Genomic DNA, 19,277 nt, shown 5'->3' with positions numbered 1-19,277 from the left:
ACTGCCGATTATTTCCACTCCTTTCGAGCGCATTGCAATGGACATAGTGGGCCCTTTGCTACCTTCTGACTCCGGGTATACGCATATATTAGTGGTGGTGGATTACGCAACGCGATACCCGGAGGCAGTTCCATTGAGGTCCACTAGTGCCGCTGCAATAGCCACCGAGTTAGCGCAGATTATGGCTAGAGTAGGGATCCCCAAGGAGATTTTGACCGATCACGGAACCAATTTTCTGTCCAATACGTTACAGCAGGTGTACAAAATATTGAAAATACGTCCCATCAGGACGTCCGTTTATCATCCACAATCGGACGGTCTGGTTGAACGTTTTAATCAGACCTTAAAGTCGATGCTGAGGCGATTTGTAACACAAGAGCAGAAACATTGGGCATCGCTTCTTCCCTACCTCCTTTTTTGCGGTGAGAGAAGTGCCGCAGAGTTCAACGGGGTTCTCCCCCTTTGAGCTCCTGTACGGCTGGCAGCCTCGCGGCATTCTCGACCTGCTGAGAGAGGGGTGGGAGGAGCACAAAGGCTCGTCTAAAAATGTAGTGAAGTATGTGCTCCTACTAAGAGATCGCCTGGATTTGGTCGGTCGTTTGGCCCAAGACAACCTCAGATCGGCTCAGCACCGACAGCAGCAGCATTACAACAAAAATGCACGGATTCGAACCTTTCGACCAGGGGACAAGGTAATGCTGCTACTTCCCTCATCAGAATCAAAACTGTGTGCTAAATGGCAGGGGCCGTATAAGGTGATTCGGGCTATAGGGAAAGTAAATTATGAAATTAGACAGCCCGATCGCCGGAATGAACGTGAAATTTACCATGTTAATTTGTTAAAGCCCTGGCAGGCAAGGGAGGATCAGCAAAGAGAGCTGCGTAAGCTTATTGAGGAGTTCAGCGATGTTTTTTCTGACGTGCCCGGCAGAACAAACATAGTTGAATATGACATTATCTCTCCACCAGGTGTCACAGTGCGAGAGAGACCGTACCGGATCCCGGAAAGTCGACGAAGTGGCGTGCGCAAAGAGGTATGGGATATGCTCGAGCTTGGGGTGATTGAACCTTCCAGGAGCAAGTGGTGCAGCCCCATTGTTATAGTGGCTAAGAAGGACGGCACCAACCGCTTCTGCGTGGATTTCAGAAAGGTAAACGCTATTGCTAAGTTCGATGCGTATCCCATGCCTCGGGTCGACGAGCTTTTAGACAGACTGGGAAAAGCGAGGTTTATTTCCACTCTGGACCTGACGAAGGGATACTGGCAAATCCCTTTAACCCGCAGCTCCAGAGAGAAAACCGCATTTTCAACACCAGAAGGGCTGTTCCACTTTAAAACCATGCCATTTGGGCTACATGGTGCGCCCGCTGCCTTTCAGAGACTGATGGACCAGGTTTTACGACCACATCATGAATATGCAGCAGCGTATATTGATGATGTGGTGATTTACAGCTCCACCTGGCGAGAGCATTTGGCTAGGCTTGCAGCCGTTCTTCAGTCTCTAAGAGCAGCCCGGCTGACAGCTAACTTGAGGAAATGTGCGTTTGCCAAAACAGAGACTCAATATTTGGGATTTTTAATGGGAAATGGAAGGGTGAGACCTGTGGTCACCAAAATCCAGGCTTTGGTTGATGCAGCGATCCCCAAAACCAAGACTCAGGTGAGGTCACTACTGGGCTTAGCCGGTTATTACCTCCGATTAAGCGTAAACTTTGCCAGGCCCCCACTCTTATTACCCCAGATTTCACCAAGAGAATCATCCTCCACACCGACGCATCGGATGTAGGTTTGGGTGCAGTCTTGTCCCAAAAAGTAGCTGGAGTAGAACACCCGATATTGTACCTGAGCAAAAAAATGTTACCTCGGGAACATAACTACTCCGTAGTCGAAAAAGTGTTTGGCCATTAAATGGGTTACTCACTCTTTACGATACTACCTGCTGGGACACTTATTTGATCTGGTCACAGACCACGCCCCACTCAAGTGGTTAAGCACAATGAAGGACAGCAATGCCCGGATAACTCGGTGGTATCTGGCGTTGCAGCCCTTCATGTACCATATGGTACACCGTGCGGGGAAAGACCACCAAAATGCGGATTATTTTTCCCTGAGCGGTGGGATATGTGACAGAAATACAATGAGTTCTGGTGATAAATCTTCCTCCCGACCTGTGAGGGCGCTAAAGAACGGGAGGAGAAGTATCTGGAAGGGCTGGCCTGACAGTTCCAGTTTCCGGGACCGGGAAGTGGGTCAGCCTGGAAGGAAGCGAGACTCTGTTGTAAGACCGTATTGATTTGACAGGTAAACGAGGGGCAGCTGCAAGTAATAAGGCAGCTGCAACCGTTTACCTAGATATCATGCGGGATTACATATAGGGGCCAGGGTAACGCTGTTCTTTTCCTTCGTTTGGGTTAAGCCAAGGACGAGACAGTAAAGTACTGTGATACTGTGTAAAGAGTTGTGTGTGTGTGTGTGTTTGTGTTGTTTAAATCACTGTAAAAAAATAACTGTCTGTGTTTTTACAACCACCAGACAGCTAAAGCACATCCGGAGCCGTCGCCTTGGGCCAGCACAAGCCGGATCACCACTTCACGAACTGTCACCGAATAAAAAGTATATTCACTCACCACCAGCACGACTGCACGCACCCGAGACGGGTGTTTTTGTTTTCTTTATTTCAGGACTGTAACCTGTCTTTTTCATCCCCGCGCTCTACACATCGTTGTGTATTGCCGGGGTTTATTATTTACGGTCGCTAGACCAGGAAACCAAATAAATAAAAACATTTGTCACTGGATTACCGTTGTCTGCCTGTCACTCCTGCACCGCATCACCGCTACACCTGTTCCCCTTACTAACCAGTTTGCCACACAACACATTACCATCAACGTGCAATTTGTCCTTGCCAAACTCAATGACCTGATCTTTCAGGGTGATTTTTATTGTTTTCAGCATCTTTGAACAGCTCCGAATACTGAAGTAAACTGAACTTGAATGCCGGAAGCAGTTTTATTACAGGTATGTTTACATAAATTTAAAGCAAAAGTGCCTGTGTTAATGTATTACACATGTATTGATTTGGTTATTAAACCAAAAAAAGCCTTGCATGTTTTTTGCCCCTCCCCAAACTTAAAACTAAAATGTCTCCGAAAACATAAAAAAATCTGCGTTTTCCTATGTTAATCCACAGCAAACCGCTTCCTAGGATCCCTGGTGATGACAGACAAGCTATGGTGAATTACAAACTTAAACTATTTTCCTGTTTACATAAACTACAGGGTTTTGGATACAGCAGCATAGCGCATCCTCCTCTTTCTTTGCTCATCAGTTTGCTGGGGTCTTTGTTCGCTTCATTGGTCAGTTTCCCTAGTTATAGCAAATGCTGCTCCTGGTCTGGAACATAATAAATCAGTGGATCCGCGTAGTACAACACGTCTCATGATCTGACTCCAGTGATCCCAGATCCAATCCCTTTTTTTTTTTTTTATCTCATCAGTACAACCGGCCCCAGATGACTGGTGTTTCCGCTGGGTCCTTGCGGTGACTGCTATACAGAGTAGCGATTATACAAACACATTGAGAAATAAAAGTTTAGTACTCCTGCAACGCGAGGGGACATGTCCCCCATGTAAACTACACCTATACCCTTCAAAATCAGACCCAGGACAATCAAGGAGGGGAAGGCGGCAAAACCGTACAAGCAATCTTAACTGCATACAAAAACAAAAAGCACTGATGCCATGTATGGGGGCTTACAATAGTTTTAATTTTTCAAAAAAGTATTAACATTTGTATTATGTTATGGCGTTTAAATGGAGTACAGATTCCACAGAACTCTACAAATGACCAATAAACAGCAACAATATCCATTTCTTTGAAACCTCTCTACTATCACAAATATGTTCTTTATTGCCAGCCTGTCCTGTTTGCCGATTAAATAACATGGCATGGGAAATTGTCATCTTTTAAAAAGACCCAACATATCAGCAATGAATACAACAGAATGTGAAGACTGACTAGCCTAAGAACTTAGATATTCAATGACTTTTTCACTGAAAAAATAATGTCTTTTATCTGAGGTACACTGTTGTCTTCAAGGATCTTCGCGTAAGGCATGGGGATGTCTACACCAGTCACCCGGATCACTGGTGCATCCAGATAGTTAAAGGCTGGGCCTAAAGGAAGGAAACACACACATGAAGGACTCCAATACCTACAATTCACTTAGCCGAGATTCCCTGCTGAACACTATAAAATATTCCAAGCGAGAATGTAGGAAAAGCACAATGCATTCTTTACAGAGTCAAAAATGGTCCGCTAAAGAAAGTACCACTTCTTGATCTACGCTCAAGTACATTTACAGCATGCATATTACATGGTCACCTTCATCACCTGTCTGTGTGTCTTACCTGCTGATAATTACACTGTTGTGCACAGTTTGAGTTAATTGCTGCTGTTAACAGGATCCACCCTCCACCCCTTGGAAAACCAAAGTTCTGCTGGCAACACTTTCCCTTTGACTGGTCATCTCATTTTGATTTTACATCGAATCTTTCTTCCTTACAAGAAGATTTTTTTTAGTTTTTGTCCCCCCCCCCCCCTCTTTTTTATTAAAAGCCTGGCAATTTTCTAATTTGGCGAGGTTTGTTAAAATATTATTATTATTGTGGAAGAGATCACCGGCGCTGTAGAAATAAGGTTGAAGATATTACCTTCCATGATCCTGGCACAGATTTCCGCGCCAACGCCAAACTGTGGCCACCCCCCCTCCACGGTGACCATGTGATTTGTCTTTGCCACGCTGCTCTCGATCGTCTCCATGTCCAGGGGCCGGATACTGCGGAGATTGATGACCTGCGGAGAACGAGGGCTTGCCATTATACAAGCAAAATATAGCAAGTGTATAAATAACCAATCCAAACATGCAACCTTCCTCTCTGTGCAAGGTGAAACACAATCGACACTCAATACTTAGTCAGTATCCATGCAAACTCACTGTTCCACTGGAGCTCTGTTGATTTACACACAAATCAATAGTACACACCCCCCCCCCCCCCCCCCCCCCAAAAAAAAAAAAAAAATTAAAAAGGGGGGTGGGGGGTGGGGGGTGGCACAGCACCAGTACTATGCAAATCAGAAAACAGCAGTAAACTGTATTCAGAGCACCGGTACTATGCAATCAGAAAACTGAATTCATACTGGAGCTAGACACACACTGCAAGAGGCAAGACCCACCTCACACTCGATGCCTTCTTTAGCCAGAACCGCTGCTGCATCCAGACAGTGCCCCACATACCTGGAGTGGGAGACCAGGGTAATGCGAGTTCCTGAAGGAAGAGAACAAAAAACAGACATCTTAATCCCTCCAGGACCAGCGACTGTACACGGATTGGTTTTAAGACATCTAGTCTTTGATCAGTTAAATACCAGATAATGACAATCTTTTCTTAGTCATCTTGAAATGACACCTAGAACCCCTAACCCTTTGCGGTCCATTGTCGGACTGGGTCCGACATTGCAATTATTCCTCACAGGTCCTTTGTCGGACTGGGTCCGACATCATTATAGCAACGCAATAAACGGGTGTCTAGTCGTTTTTTCGCCGGAAAAAGCCGAGAAAACCATTCAATTGCCGAGTGGGAGCGACAGGAGCCGAGACAAGTCTAAAAAAAAAAAAAAAAAAAAATTAAAAAAAAGGCGTATCTCATGAATAGTCATACATGGTATCAGATAACGGGGGCGGTCTGAAGTAAACAAGTTGGCTGACTGAATCAGCGCACAGAAAACACGGACATCTGCAGAGCTTTTTTGAGATGTTACAGTAATAAAATAATGACTTGGATCGCATTATTGAGGAGTTTGGTGATAAAATGAGTGATCCGGAGATGATCGATCGGTATGTACGACTATTTTTATTATTATTATTTATTTCTTACATAGGTGAACGCTATAGCAAACGAAAGGGTGGGGCGGGGCTGGAGATGCCTAGTGAGTGCTTTGTTGATGTGCAGGGCCATTTAAACCCGTTTGACTGTGAAAAAAAACACTTTTATTTATTTATTTATTTTAATTGTTTTTATTTATTTATTTATTTTTATAAATTTAGTCGTCGCCAATTATTTTTACCCCGGTTTTCACCCCAATTTAGCATGCCCAATTATTATCTGTATCCCCGGCTCACCGCTCGCAACCCCCCCGCCGACTCAGGAAACGGAGGCTGAAACACGCGTCCTCCGAAACGTGCTCCTTCCAAGCCGTCATTTTTCGCACTGCAGATCCACAGCAATGCTACCAGACCTATAGTGCCGGAGGACAACACAGATCTGGCGGCTCCGCTGCAGAGCCACAGGCGCCCTATCGGCCACAGGGGTCGCTGATGCGCGGTGAGCCGTGGATTCCCCTGCCGACCTAAGCCCTCCCTACCCAGGCAGCGCTCAGCCAATTGTGCGCCGCCCCCTAGGAACTCTCGGTCACAGTCAGCTGTGACATAGTGTGGATTCGAACCTGCGATCTCCAGGCTATAGGGCACATCCTGCGAGGAGCGCCTTTACTGGATGCGCCACTCGGGAGCCCCAAAAAAACACTTTTAAACAGCGTGTCTAAAATTAACTGCACGTGTGAAAATTAATTAGACCTGGCGTGCCTGACGCGCAATTAATAAATGGACCGCAAAGGGTTAAGATAGTTTAGGCCTCTGCAATGAGGTTACAGCCCTAATATTAATGAAGTCCTTAATACAGCAGCCAAGAGAAACCTAGCGGATTGCTATGACAATCTTATTTTTTTTAAACCTAAGAATCACAGAATATTGTTGATTTTTCTTGTTCCTGTTGAAGCAACAAAAAGGATTTCATTTTGTGTTGCCTGCATGGTCTGAACCAACAGCCCTTTTATTATTTTTGCCAGTTTTACTGCCTTGACAGATCCACAATTTGTAAAACAAAACCTAAAATATACAGGGTTTATCTTTATGAAGTTTCTATATTTCATTGGCATATTAGTCATGCAGAGCAGCTGAGGTATCGTGTCTACAGTTTCACAGCCCTTCGTTCACCCACCTTGCCTCTCTACCTTTGCCTTTCCAATGGGGACAACAAAGTCTTTGGACTGAGCTTCTTCTGAGACCTCAAAGGCAACGCCGTACAACAGCTCGTTTTCAAGAAACACAACTGAGAAACAGAAAAGGGAGGAGATGAAGCTCACATTTATTACAGAACAAAACACCAGAAGTTCATTTGAAGGACAAGCCATTCACTGTCCTACCCTTGTATCTAGAACATTAGTGCTCTGTTAAAACAAACCCATCTGGTCTTTTTATTTAGCATGTGTCAAGCTGTTGCAGCCCTCCAACACTAGCAGTATGTCTGGTACCTAGATAAAGCAGAGAAATGCACGTTTTAAAAAGGTGGGAATAACCAAATACTTGCAACAATGGCACTAGGCTAAACGAGTAAAACATTTCATAACATGAAGTTATTTTCTAACTCCCACTTCAATTTAAATTGAGCTTAGGTCAAAGTGAAATGACTTTGGAGTTCTAGGCTTCAAACTCATTTGATAATCCAGGTCACAAAAGCATCACGTTTGCCATGGTCAGGATTGAGCACTCGTGATGGCAGCTTTCCTTCCACACCTGGTCTGACTGGAACCAGAATACTGTCCTTTTAGAAGCACAAAATTCACAAACTGAAAAAGAAAAAATGGCAAGTGTTACGTATACCTGGGTTGTCATCTCTGATGGCAGCTTTGAGGAGCCCTTTAGCATCTTCGGCGCTCCAGGGGCTGAGCACCTTGAGCCCAGGGCAGTGCCCATACCAGGCTGCAAAGCACTGGGAATGCTGGGCTGCCACTCCAGCAGAGTGGCCATTGGGGCCTCGGAACACGATGGGGACGGATTGCAGCCCAGCAGACATGTAGGATGTCTTGGCAGCAGAGTTTATAATCTGGTCAATGGCTTGCATGGAGAAATTGAAAGTCATGAACTCACAAATCGGCCTCAAGCCAGCCTGAAACAGTAAAACATCAGAATCAGAAACAAAACTTTTTTTAAAGCATGTACAACACAGGCTTTCGGGGCGATAGGATCTGCTGTATAAAGATTATAAACACACTGGTTTCAAGAACATAAGTGGAAACTGAAGGCAAAGAAAGTTCCTCCAACTTCAGAATTTCATTTTTTTCTGAGGAACTTGCTTTGCACTTGCTTAAACATTAACATTTTACATTACATACAATATTCTAGCTTTAACATTACATACAATATTCCTTCAACACATTCTCGCATAGTTTGAGAGCAGTTCTCTAAACACAGTGTATCCTCCATTTCTATTGGACATTCAGCAGTGTACCAACTGTAGACATGCAAGCAGTCCAAGGTTAAAAACAAGAATGAAAAGGGTTTATTCACTTATAATGAATAGAGAAAATAAAGGAATACACAAATTAAGTCTAACACAAAGCTGTACTACAACAGAAACTTAAGTCATCCAGAAACAGGTCACCGTCATGGTCCAACACATTTAGCATGGGTTTGTAACACTGTGGATATGAACCATGACTCAAATGATCACATGATATATTTGGTAATGCACTTTTATATAATTTAAATTTATGATGGATTTAATTGCTATAGATAGGGCTGTTTCACAGTAAAAATGGCTCATTTCATAGTCTAAATAGATACTTCAAGACAATATATTTATTAAAGCAGAAAAATAGCATTGTCACAGACTTGATAACGATAGGTTGCGGATGCAACCCCGGTTCCCTGAAAGAGAAAATAACCATCAAGGTATGGGATATTGCCGTCAGGCAGTAGGGATTGGCTGAGCTTTATGTCAAAGCTGCCGATAGGCCTCCGCGCAAGCTGCCGTGTAAGCCCGCCCCCCTGGGAGCTTACTATACACAGCGCGCGGAGAGTCACTTCCTCTTTTGCCCTTCAGGCCGTGATGGCCTCCAGAGCGACCTCGTGGCTTGTTGGTTATTTTCTCTTTCAGGGAACCGGGGTTGCATCCGCAACCTATCGTTCCCTTTCAAGTCGAAAATAACCATCAAGGTATGGGAACAGTGTACCCAAGCCGTCGCGAGGGAGGATTCTCGGCAGTAGGACAGACTTACGTCATAACGCAACTGCGTAGGCAGTACATCTACACAGATGCTCCAAATGACAGAGCAGAGGATTCCAGTACATTTAAACGGTAGAACCTCGTAAATGTATGCGGTGTAACCCAACTGGCTGCAGCGCAAATGTCAGACATCGGCACCCCTCTAAAGAGGGCCCAGGATGTTGCCATACCCCTAGTGGAATGTGCCTTCAACTGCCCTGGTGGCGGAAGGCCCATAGAATCATATGCTAACTGAATAGCATCCACTATCCAATGAGAAAGGCGTTGCTTAGACAACGGCTGACCCAAAGTTCTAGAACCATGGCATATGAACAGCTGTTCTGTTTGCCTCACAGTCCTTGTGCGATCAATATAACACCTCAATGCCCGCACAGGGCAGAGCATGTGTAACCGCTCTTCCTCTGGGGAAGAAAAAGGAGGAGGATGGAACGCCATCAACTCGACTGGTTGGTTCATGTGAAACGGGGATATGACCTTGGGTAAAAAGGCCGGATTTGGAAGCATGGAGACCTTAGAACCGTCTCCTGCGAAACGAGTACATGATGAATGCACCGAGAGTGCATGTAACTCGCCCACACGCTTTGCTGATACCACTGACAGTAAAAACGCAGTCTTAATAGACACGAACTTCATATCCACACTGTGGAGAGGCTCGAACGGTGCCTTGGTAAGGGCTTCTAGCACCACATCAAGGCTCCATGACGGCAACCAGGTGATAACCCGTCAATGCGTACATAGCAAGCCGAAATAGCGGCCAAATACACTTTAAGTGTAGAGGGAGACTTACCCTCATCTAACAGCTTCTGCAGAAACTGAAATATCACTGCCATAGGGCAGGAGACCGGGTCATGGCCCTCAGCCAGACACCAACTCTGAAACAATTGCCACTTATACGCATATTGCGACCGAGTAGAGGGCGCTCTCGCACTCTGAATGGTGGATATAACCGCCGTCGAAAGCCCTAAGGCTGACAGGCGCTCCCGCTCAGGGGCCAAGCCCATAGCTGCATGAGCTTGGGGTTCGGATGCCATAGCCCTCCTTGGGCTTGGGACAACAGGTCCGCTCGCAGAGGGAGCTCCCTCGGGCGACCGTGCAACAACTGCACTAGACTCGGGAACCATATCCTCCGAGGCCACCGAGGAGCGATCAGGATCACTGTCGCTTGCTCTACCCTGACCTTCTCCAAGAAGGCGGGGAGCATCGAAATCGGTGGAAATGCGTACAGGAGCCCTGGCGGCCATTCGTGAGCCAGTGCATCGACTCCTAGGGGGCTGTCGAGGTCCTTCACCGAGAACCATAGGGGGCAGTGCGTGGTCTCTCGCGAAGCGAAGAGATCGACTTGCGCTGTGCCGAACCAGACCCAAATGCGCTCTACCACCCGAGGGTGAAGACGCCATTCGCCTGCAAGAGGACCTCCTCTGGACAGGAGGTCCGCTGCGTAATTGACTCTGCCCGGTAGGTGAACCGCCCGCAGAGAGGCTAAACGCGGTTGAGCCCAAAGCAACAGCCGTGTTACCAACCGGTGAAGACCGGGGGACCGCAAGCCGCCCTGGCGGTTGATATACGCCACTACCGTGGTGTTGTCTGACCGCACTAACACGTGCTTGCCTTGAAGCACTGGCAAGAAGTGCCACAGGGCAAGGTCCACCGCTCTGAGTTCCAGAGCATTGATGTGGGCCGACCTCCAGGGTCCTGACCACACTCCGCGAGTCCCCGACCCGTTCCAGACTGCTCCCCAACCTTGGTTGGAAGCGTCGGTCGTAATAACCTCCCTTCGGAAGATGGGACCCAAGCGTACGCCCTGGCGGATGTTCGACGGAACTTTCCACCAGCGCAGTGCTTCCCAGCAGGTTCGGGATACCCTCAACCTGCGGTGTTTGTCTCTCCGCGGATGCAACGCGAAGGCATTGAACCAGGCCTGCAGAGGTCTCTGGTGTAGTAAGCCCAAAGGAAGGGCTTGCGAGGCGGCAGCCATCAACCCCAGCATGTGCTGACACAGCTCCATGCTGACTGTTTCTCTCAACCTGAATAGGGAGAGACACCACTCCAGTGAGGCAACTCTTTGTGTCGACAGGGTCGCTTCCATGGACACAGAGTCCAGATGCAGACCCAAGAATTCGGTCTGTTGGCTCGGCACGAGGCGGCTCTTTTCTGAATTGACCTTCAGACCTAGCCGCTGAAGATGGTCTGTAACCATCACTGTGTGCTGTGCCAACTGCTCCTTTGACTGCGCGCAGACGAGCCAGTCGTCCAGATAGTTCAGCAGTCGGATGCCTTGAACCCGCAAGGGGGCTAAAATGGCGTCCATACACTTCGAAAAGGTTAGAGACAGGCCGAATGGCAGGACACAAAACTCGTAGACCCTGCTCTGAAATGCGAAACGTAGGTACTTCCTGTGACCCGGACAGATGGGAACGTGAAAGTATGCATCTGTGAGGTCTACGGTGGTAAACCAGTCGCCCTGCCGGACAGACTGGACAATGTGCCTGTGCGTAAGCATCTTGAACGACAACACCCGTAGGTATTTGTTCAGTAGTCGCAGATCTAAAATAGGGCGGAGCCCGCCGTCCTTTTTTGGCACTAGGAAGTACTTGGAGTAGAACCCCTGGTCGGTCAGAGCAGGGTCTACTAGTTGAATGGCACGCTTCTTGAGCAATGCCTGTATTTCTGCATTTAGAGCTGAGGACTGAACCGAGTCCTTCACTGCAGTTACCACCACTCCCCTGAAGGGGGGGGGGGGGGGGTTTAACCGGAATTGAAGGGTGTACCCGGTGAGTATAGTCTTGCGCACCCAGATGTCGTTGGTGCATTGTTGCCAGAACAGGAGCTGTGGAACAGTGTAGGGGTGGGTTAATGGCTGCCGGGGTTTCTCAGGGCTGCTTAGGCTGCGCTCGCTCACGAGGGGCCTGACCAGAGCCACAAGGGCGTGGTCTGCTACCTCCTCTGGGGCGCCACCCTCCGCGCTGCGGTCTTGCAAACGCGGGTTGGCTGCGTGCTGAAACCCCCAAAGGGGCGGTTTTACTGCCCTGTGGGTGCGCTTGCTGCTGCGGCGGCGCCCTGCGCCATTGGCGCTCCTGCGGCCGCCTTGGCTGGAAAGGCTTGCTTGGCCACATCTTTGCCAACTGCTGCGACGCCTCACGCGCCTTGACGGAGCGTTGCAGCATCTCCTCCACCGCTGGGCCAAACGTGTGCCCCGGGGATATAGGAGCATCTAGCAATGGGGCCTTATCAGGCTCCTGTACCCTGGCCTGAGAGAGCCAGAGCTGTCTCCTTGCCACCACAAGGGAAGCAATGCTCCTGCCCTGTGCTCGCGCATTCAGCTGAGCCAGCTTAACCAAAAGCTGCGCAACTGCACCCAGCTCGGTCCTAAGTCCGACAGATGGGGACTCAGGCAGATCGCAGATCAGCGCCGCCTGGTAGACTGTCAGGAGGCTGGCCACATTAGCCTAACTGCCTCCGTAGCCGCGGCATAACCCTTTTCAGATGGGCCTCCGTAGTCCTACACTGCCTGTTAGGGCAGGAAGGGTCCTTAGCCAGCCCCGATAATGTCGGCGCCTTTACTAGCGCGGCGAACGCGGCGCCCACTGGCGGAAAGGACGCTAATCCAGCTTCGCTCGCCCCGTGCATGGTAAAAGCCGAAGCCTTGCGAGAAGTCGCCGACGCGGAGGCCGGGGCTCCCCAGGTGGACTGCACCTCCTTAATAAAATCCGGGAACGCCGGGAGCATCCTGGACTGAAGGGGCGGAGCCGATGGCAACTCAAATAAAGAGCGTCGTGTTGGCTCTGACGCAGGCCAGTCCACGCCTAAGTGACGGGCTGCCCTCTCCACCACTCATTAGTATCCAGCACTTCAGGGTCGTCCTGCCCAGAGTGCTGGGATGCCACCTCAGGCTCTGTGTCCTCAAAGAGCGGGTCTGCATCAGATGCGTCCCTTGAGACAGTATCGGCGTCCCACTCTACTTCCCGGGGCACTGGTGGAGGAACCGTCAGCTGACTAGTGCTGGGTCCGGTTACTAGCTCTGGGGCCCGAGGCGCCACATTTGCTAGGGTCATAAGGAGGGATTGTTGTCCCATCATGAGCTCCATAAATTGTGACATCTTGGAGGTGAGCTCAGCCACCCCAGATGTGTCCTGGTAATGCCTACCCCTCCGAGGGGAGCGAGAGTGCCTTCTCCGGCGAGGCGATCGAGACCTGGATCGAGACTCCCGACGGGGGCGAGCCCCGCGAGAGGAGGGACTGCGGGAACGTTCCCAAGCACGCCTGGCTGGAGATCTCTGACCAGCTGTAAGCTGGGAAGATGGGCTCAGAGGGAGCCGAGACGTCGCCGGCAGCGACACGACCGATGACGGTGGGGCCGAGACGGTGTGGGACGAGCCCGAGGATGGGGAACGACCTCCAACTGCCTTCCTCGCTCTCTGGCGAAGGGTGCGTGTCTGAAACCCCGCACATAGCTGGCAGTATGCCCTATCTGCCAGGGCAGATGCGGCATGGTCCGGCCCCAAGCATGCGACGCAGTCTTCATGAGGGTCGCTGGCAGGCAACTTGGCCTGACAGGTCACGCAACGGTGGAACCCAGACATAGTAGAACGCCAAAGCGTCTAGTATTGACGTCAAGCACCAAAGAGTGTGCGTCGAGCACTGTCGCGTCAAACGCCGAGGTGCGCGCGTCGAACGCCTAAGCGTCGGACACCAAGCGTCGAGCACCTAAAGTGTGTGCGTCAAGCGCCGCCGCGTCGAGCGCCGAGGTGCGTGCGTCGAGCGTCGAGGGTGCGTGCGTCGAGCACCGAGCGCCGAAGCGTCGAGCACCGAGGTGCGTGCGTCGAGCGTCGAGGGTGCGTGCGTCGAGCACCGAGCGCCGAAGCGTCGAGCACCGAGGTGCGTGCGTCGAGCGTCGAGGGTGTGCACGTCGAGGCGTCGAGCGTCGAGTGTCGAGCGCCGAGGTGCGTGCGTCGAGGGTGCGTGCATCGAGGCGCCAAGCGCCGAGCGCCTAAGCGTCGAGCGTCGAGCACCGAAGCACGGAGCACCGAGGTGCGTGCGTCGAGCGTCGAGGGTACGTGCGTCGAGGCACCAAGCGCCGAGCACCGAGCGTCGAGCGTCGAGCACCGAGCCCCAAGTGCAGAAGCACTAAGCACCAAGCGCAGAAGCGCTGCACAAAACGCCAAAGCGCGAGTACTGAGCGTAGAACGCTAGCACAGACGCCTAAGCGTCAGCTGACCCGCCAAGCGGAGACGCTAAGTGCTGGTACAGTGTCTGATGCTGTGCAATACCTACCTGAAAGGTGCTGGGGATTTTGCACGTTGGTGGTTGTCTTCCTCTGTATAGTGAAGGGAAATTATTATTTTTTTTTTTTTGTGGACGCTGCAGAAGGTAAGGGAGTGTAGTGCAATACCACGTGGCGGGAACGCGCCGCGGGGGGGGAACACTGCAGAACAGACTACCCGCACACACACACGGTCTAGCCTAAGCTAGACCGAGGATGCAAAATGCGCGTGGGCCAAGGCCAACGCAACACGCGTCTGAAAGACAAATATAACAATATATATACAAAATATATATATACAATAATACAAAAACCCAACACAATAATAATAAAGAACAGAGGAAAGACGGGGAGACCACGAAGAACGCGATGCCGAAGCAAAGCGAAAAGGAATATATAATGTTAAACAATATATAATCCTAAATAATAATACAATAACAATAATAAACAATAATAACTCCGGAGAGTATAACTGAAATAAACTCGGAGAAGGGGATAAACCAGCTTCAAGCCTAAGCTTTAGTGAGTACAATCAGTTAAATAGCTCCAAGTCCTACCGCTACTGATGCTGAAGGCAAAAGAGGAAGTGACTCTCCGCGCGCTGCGTATAGTAAGCTCCCAGGGGGGCGGGCTTACACGGCAGCTTGCGCGGAGGCCTATCGGCAGCTTTGACATAAAGCTCAGCCAATCCTACTGCCTGACGGCAATGTCCCATACCTTGATGGTTATTTTCGACTTGAAAGGGAACCTTAGATATTATACAACAAAATGTTTCTAAACATTTAAATGCTGACCTGAACAGTAAACGCTACATTGTAGAATATTTTGTTTAATTAAAAAAAAAAAAAAAAAACACATGGAAGCAAACTAAGCAGGCTGCCAGGTTGCTGAATGCTGTGGAACAGGCAGCGCAGCAATAAGGGCACGTTTGCTGCATTTATTGAAGGTGATAAACATGGATATTTACACTGTCCTTTCAGAAATGGGAATTCTCAGGGAACTGCACATTACAGAGCAATGGGTAAATTTCACGATAACCGTGAATACAGCCTTAGTTACAGGCTTCCCCCCCCCGCCACAATATTAACCAATATATATTCTATTTTTCAATAACATGTGCTGATAAATGACTAACTCCCAGATTCAATTTGCCACAACAGCAGCATCGCATTTCAAATTCATACAAACTTCCCTGACAGGGATACTTCATTTCTTACCATAGCAGAACCGACTGCAATTCCAGCAAAGCCCATCTAAAACAAAACAAATGAAAAGCATGAAGAACATTGAAACGGTATTGAGGTGACTATACTCAAGGTACTGCCAATCCAGCGCCTGGCTGCTCATACCTCTGTAATAGGAGTGTCAATGATTCGCTTATCTCCATATTTCTTCCATAGTCCTCGACTGACCTGAAAAATACATGAGGCTTTAATTATCTATACAAATTTCAAAGTCAGAATACCTTTGCAATGAATTTTCAAAGTGCAGTCCGAGCGGCTTTGTTACCTTGTATGCACCATCGTACTGTGCCACCTCCTCCCCCAGCAGAAACACTCGCTCATCTCTCTCCAGCTCCTCGTCCATAGCCTGGGTCAGAGCATCCCGAACAGTCACCTGAAACACACCCCCACTACCTTACCAACCTGCACACGCACAGCCAAGGAAAGGACTGCCACAGCTCTCCCCCCCACCCCCCAGAATATCATTCCAAACTTTTAAAATGTATGACATTAACAGGACGTTATAATAACTGTTATACTATAATATACAGTCCAAGAGCAGGAACTGTGCCACAGTGTGGATGTAAGTAAGGTAAAAACTTTAATCACACAATGTGTGTGTGCCACTTAAAATAAAATCAACCTGTGTCTTTGTTTCTATTCCATCTGTGACAACGTCAGATATGTGTTACATTTCAACGCGAATAAACTAGAATGTGCTATCTGGACCACGCTTGTCCGCGGTTTTGAAACCCCGTTTTGGACCTTCCCCTCCTGTCTGCATGCCTGCGTTCAGAGCAATATAATGGTTTGTATTACTTTTTGAACATTTAAATTACGAGCGAATATCTGAACATGAAATTAAATCCCGTGTTAGTCCCAGCACTAGCTTTCTGTAGGAGTCTACCCCTGTTTAGCTTACGTATTGTTCAACCTATAACTCTCCAAACCCGCTTTAAACTGCATACACTTCGGTATCGGAATGTGTGGACGCTCGAGTTCCTAATGAATGCTCCTCCCCATGGATCCGACACTCAGCACAAGCAACACGAATCACGGTAACCTTTCCACGGTGAATACATGACTGGGAATAACTTACCTGCACTAAAGCAGGCGCTGTTTTGTGGAACTGCCTCCGCAAGACCACAGCAAAAACATTCTGTTAAAAAACAAAACATGAATTTAACGCTCATTGTGTTTGTACGAGTTAATAAAACTGACATTACTTTATTTTTTTTTAAAATCATTCCCTTACCATCCCAGAACGAACGCAGCTTTCAAGTAATGCCATCTTGTCCCTGTGCTCTAGCCTTGAAGGATATTGTTAAACTACGATTGCTACCCAATGCTAACGACTAATGTTGGCAATAGGCGGGTCTTAGCTAATCGATGTCCAATCACGGTGAGTGTCTGTGGTGAGGCGTCTGTCAGCTAACTGTTGTGATTGGACTGCTTGCTGGTCAAGGGCAAGTTAAAATCTCGCGGTGGAGTTTACAGACAGCTATGGACCAAGAGCATCACCTGAAATGTTAGGATTGAGAGATTAAAAACAAAAAAACGATATGAACATAATTGAGATTTTATTTAACATCATTTACAATTATATAACAAAAGGCTACCGCAAGCCATTTTTCAATTGTTGTCAGTTTTTCGTTAAGTATATGGAAAACTACATAGCTGTATGTGTAATTCATTATGTTAACGTAACATTATGCAACAGGTTTCATTCAACGTTATGAAGAAAACTTAGTTAATTCTATAGCGTGATTAAAAACTTTTCGCCCTAGCTCTAAATATGCCAAGGATGACAGTATATAGACATAGAGTATTTCGTATCCTACAGTTATATAATTAATAGTCCGTAAAGTAAATCATTTTGACATAACATAATTATTATTATTACTATACGTAAAATAAAATAATTACTCGTGTTGCTTAGTAGGTAATATAAATTAAGATATAACTAAGGTAACAGGACAAAAAATGAAATTTCCGAAAAAAAGTTTGAACTATACAACAATAGCAATAGAGCCTTTCATCACAAGGATCTCAAAGCGCTTAGCCTTCACACACACACACACGAAGAAAACGAACACTTAAACGATTACATTAAAATTGTTTAATACAGAATCTGAAAAAAAAACAGAAATTAAAAAAATAGTATTGTGTAAAAAAAAAAAAAAGCTAGTTTGTAGAAATAGAACAATTAAAACAAAAATAATAAAACAAATTGAATTTTAAAAAGAACACAAAGAAAATGCAGTTTTGATTGTAAATAAGAAAACTAAGCTGCAGGTATTCCTGCAGGTCTTGTGCACTGGCGCAGGTCCCAGTGTGACTCCGCCCACAGTTAGTGTGGTAAGTGCGTCTGACCGGGGAGATACTGCTCGCAGAATTTAAGACACACACACACACACACACACACACACACACACACACACACACACACAGAGAACACACACACACACACAGAGAACACACACTCTCTCTCACACACACTCTCTCTCTCTCACACACACACACACACACAGAGAACACACTCTCTCTCTCACACACACACACACAGAGAGAACACACTCTCTCTCTCACACACACACACTCTCTCTCTCACACACACACACACACACACACAGAGAACACTCTCTCTCTCACACACACTCTCTCTCACACAGAGAACACACTCTCTCTCTCTCACACACACACACACACACACACACAGAGAACACACTCTCTCTCTCACACACACACACACAGAGAACACACTCTCTCTCTCTCACACACACACACACAGACACACACACACACACACACACAGAGAGAACACACTCTCTCTCTCACACACACACACTCTCTCTCTCTCACACACACACACACACACACACAGAGAACACACTCTCTCTCTCACACACACACACACACAGAGAACACACTCTCTCTCTCACACACACACACACACACACACACAGAGAACACTCTCTCTCTCACACACACTCTCTCTCACACAGAGAACACACTCTCTCTCTCTCACACATACACACACACACAGAGAACACACTCTCTCTCTCACACACACACACACAGAGAACACACTCTCTCTCTCACACACACACACACTCTCTCACACACACACACACACACACACACAGCGGGGCTGGTTCACTGAGGGTACAGGAGGCTGTCCCGCAGCACAGTCTGTACAGATCATTACAGCTTGCCTGCACATTCGTCCAATCGATGCAAACACAGCATAGGCCTACTGTGATGTGGCAGGCGTTTCTGTTTTTTGTCCGATACCCGGCTGTAAGAGTTTCTAGCCCACCTGCCCTCTTACAAAACAAGAATGAAAGAAATGCGGCTTGCTGTCACACAGTTATGAAATGATTTCTGCCTCAGTGCGTTTCAAACTCTTCTTTGTTCTGAGCTGCCTGGATGACCATTACTGTGCTCTGGGTTTTAGACCCAATCTCAGCAGCGGAGCATCATGAAAGCTGCCGTGCCCACAAGCATGTCCAATACTGTACTGATATCTTGTAACAATTGTCAGTCGCCCTGGATAAGGGCGTCTGCTAAGAAAGAAATCATAATAATAATAATAATAATACTGTAATATGTTATACCTCGGTGTCCGTTTACTACATGGTTCAGTTTGCCTCTCGCTATAATATTGT

At 47.7% G+C, this 19,277-nt stretch overlaps 1 protein-coding gene across 1 annotated transcript; it reads right to left on the bottom strand.

The window, feature by feature from the left end:
* Positions 1 to 3,746: 3,746 nt before the first annotated feature.
* Positions 3,747 to 16,997, bottom strand: LOC117413600 (pyruvate dehydrogenase E1 component subunit beta, mitochondrial). Its single transcript, XM_034917924.2, has 10 exons — positions 16,865 to 16,997; positions 16,709 to 16,768; positions 15,896 to 16,003; positions 15,736 to 15,798; positions 15,604 to 15,639; positions 7,722 to 8,007; positions 7,060 to 7,170; positions 5,237 to 5,328; positions 4,714 to 4,855; positions 3,747 to 4,176 (listed from the first exon to the last, which is right to left on the bottom strand). The coding sequence occupies exons 1-10, from the start codon at positions 16,898 to 16,900 to the stop codon at positions 4,031 to 4,033; spliced, it is 1,080 nt and encodes a 359-aa protein (XP_034773815.2). The 5' UTR covers positions 16,901 to 16,997; the 3' UTR covers positions 3,747 to 4,030.
* Positions 16,998 to 19,277: the final 2,280 nt, after the last annotated feature.

Source organism: Acipenser ruthenus, chromosome 25 (genome assembly GCF_902713425.1).
Source record: "Acipenser ruthenus chromosome 25, fAciRut3.2 maternal haplotype, whole genome shotgun sequence".
NCBI classification, from domain to species: Eukaryota; Metazoa; Chordata; class Actinopteri; order Acipenseriformes; family Acipenseridae; genus Acipenser; species Acipenser ruthenus.
This window is presented reverse-complemented; position numbering and strand designations above follow the sequence as displayed.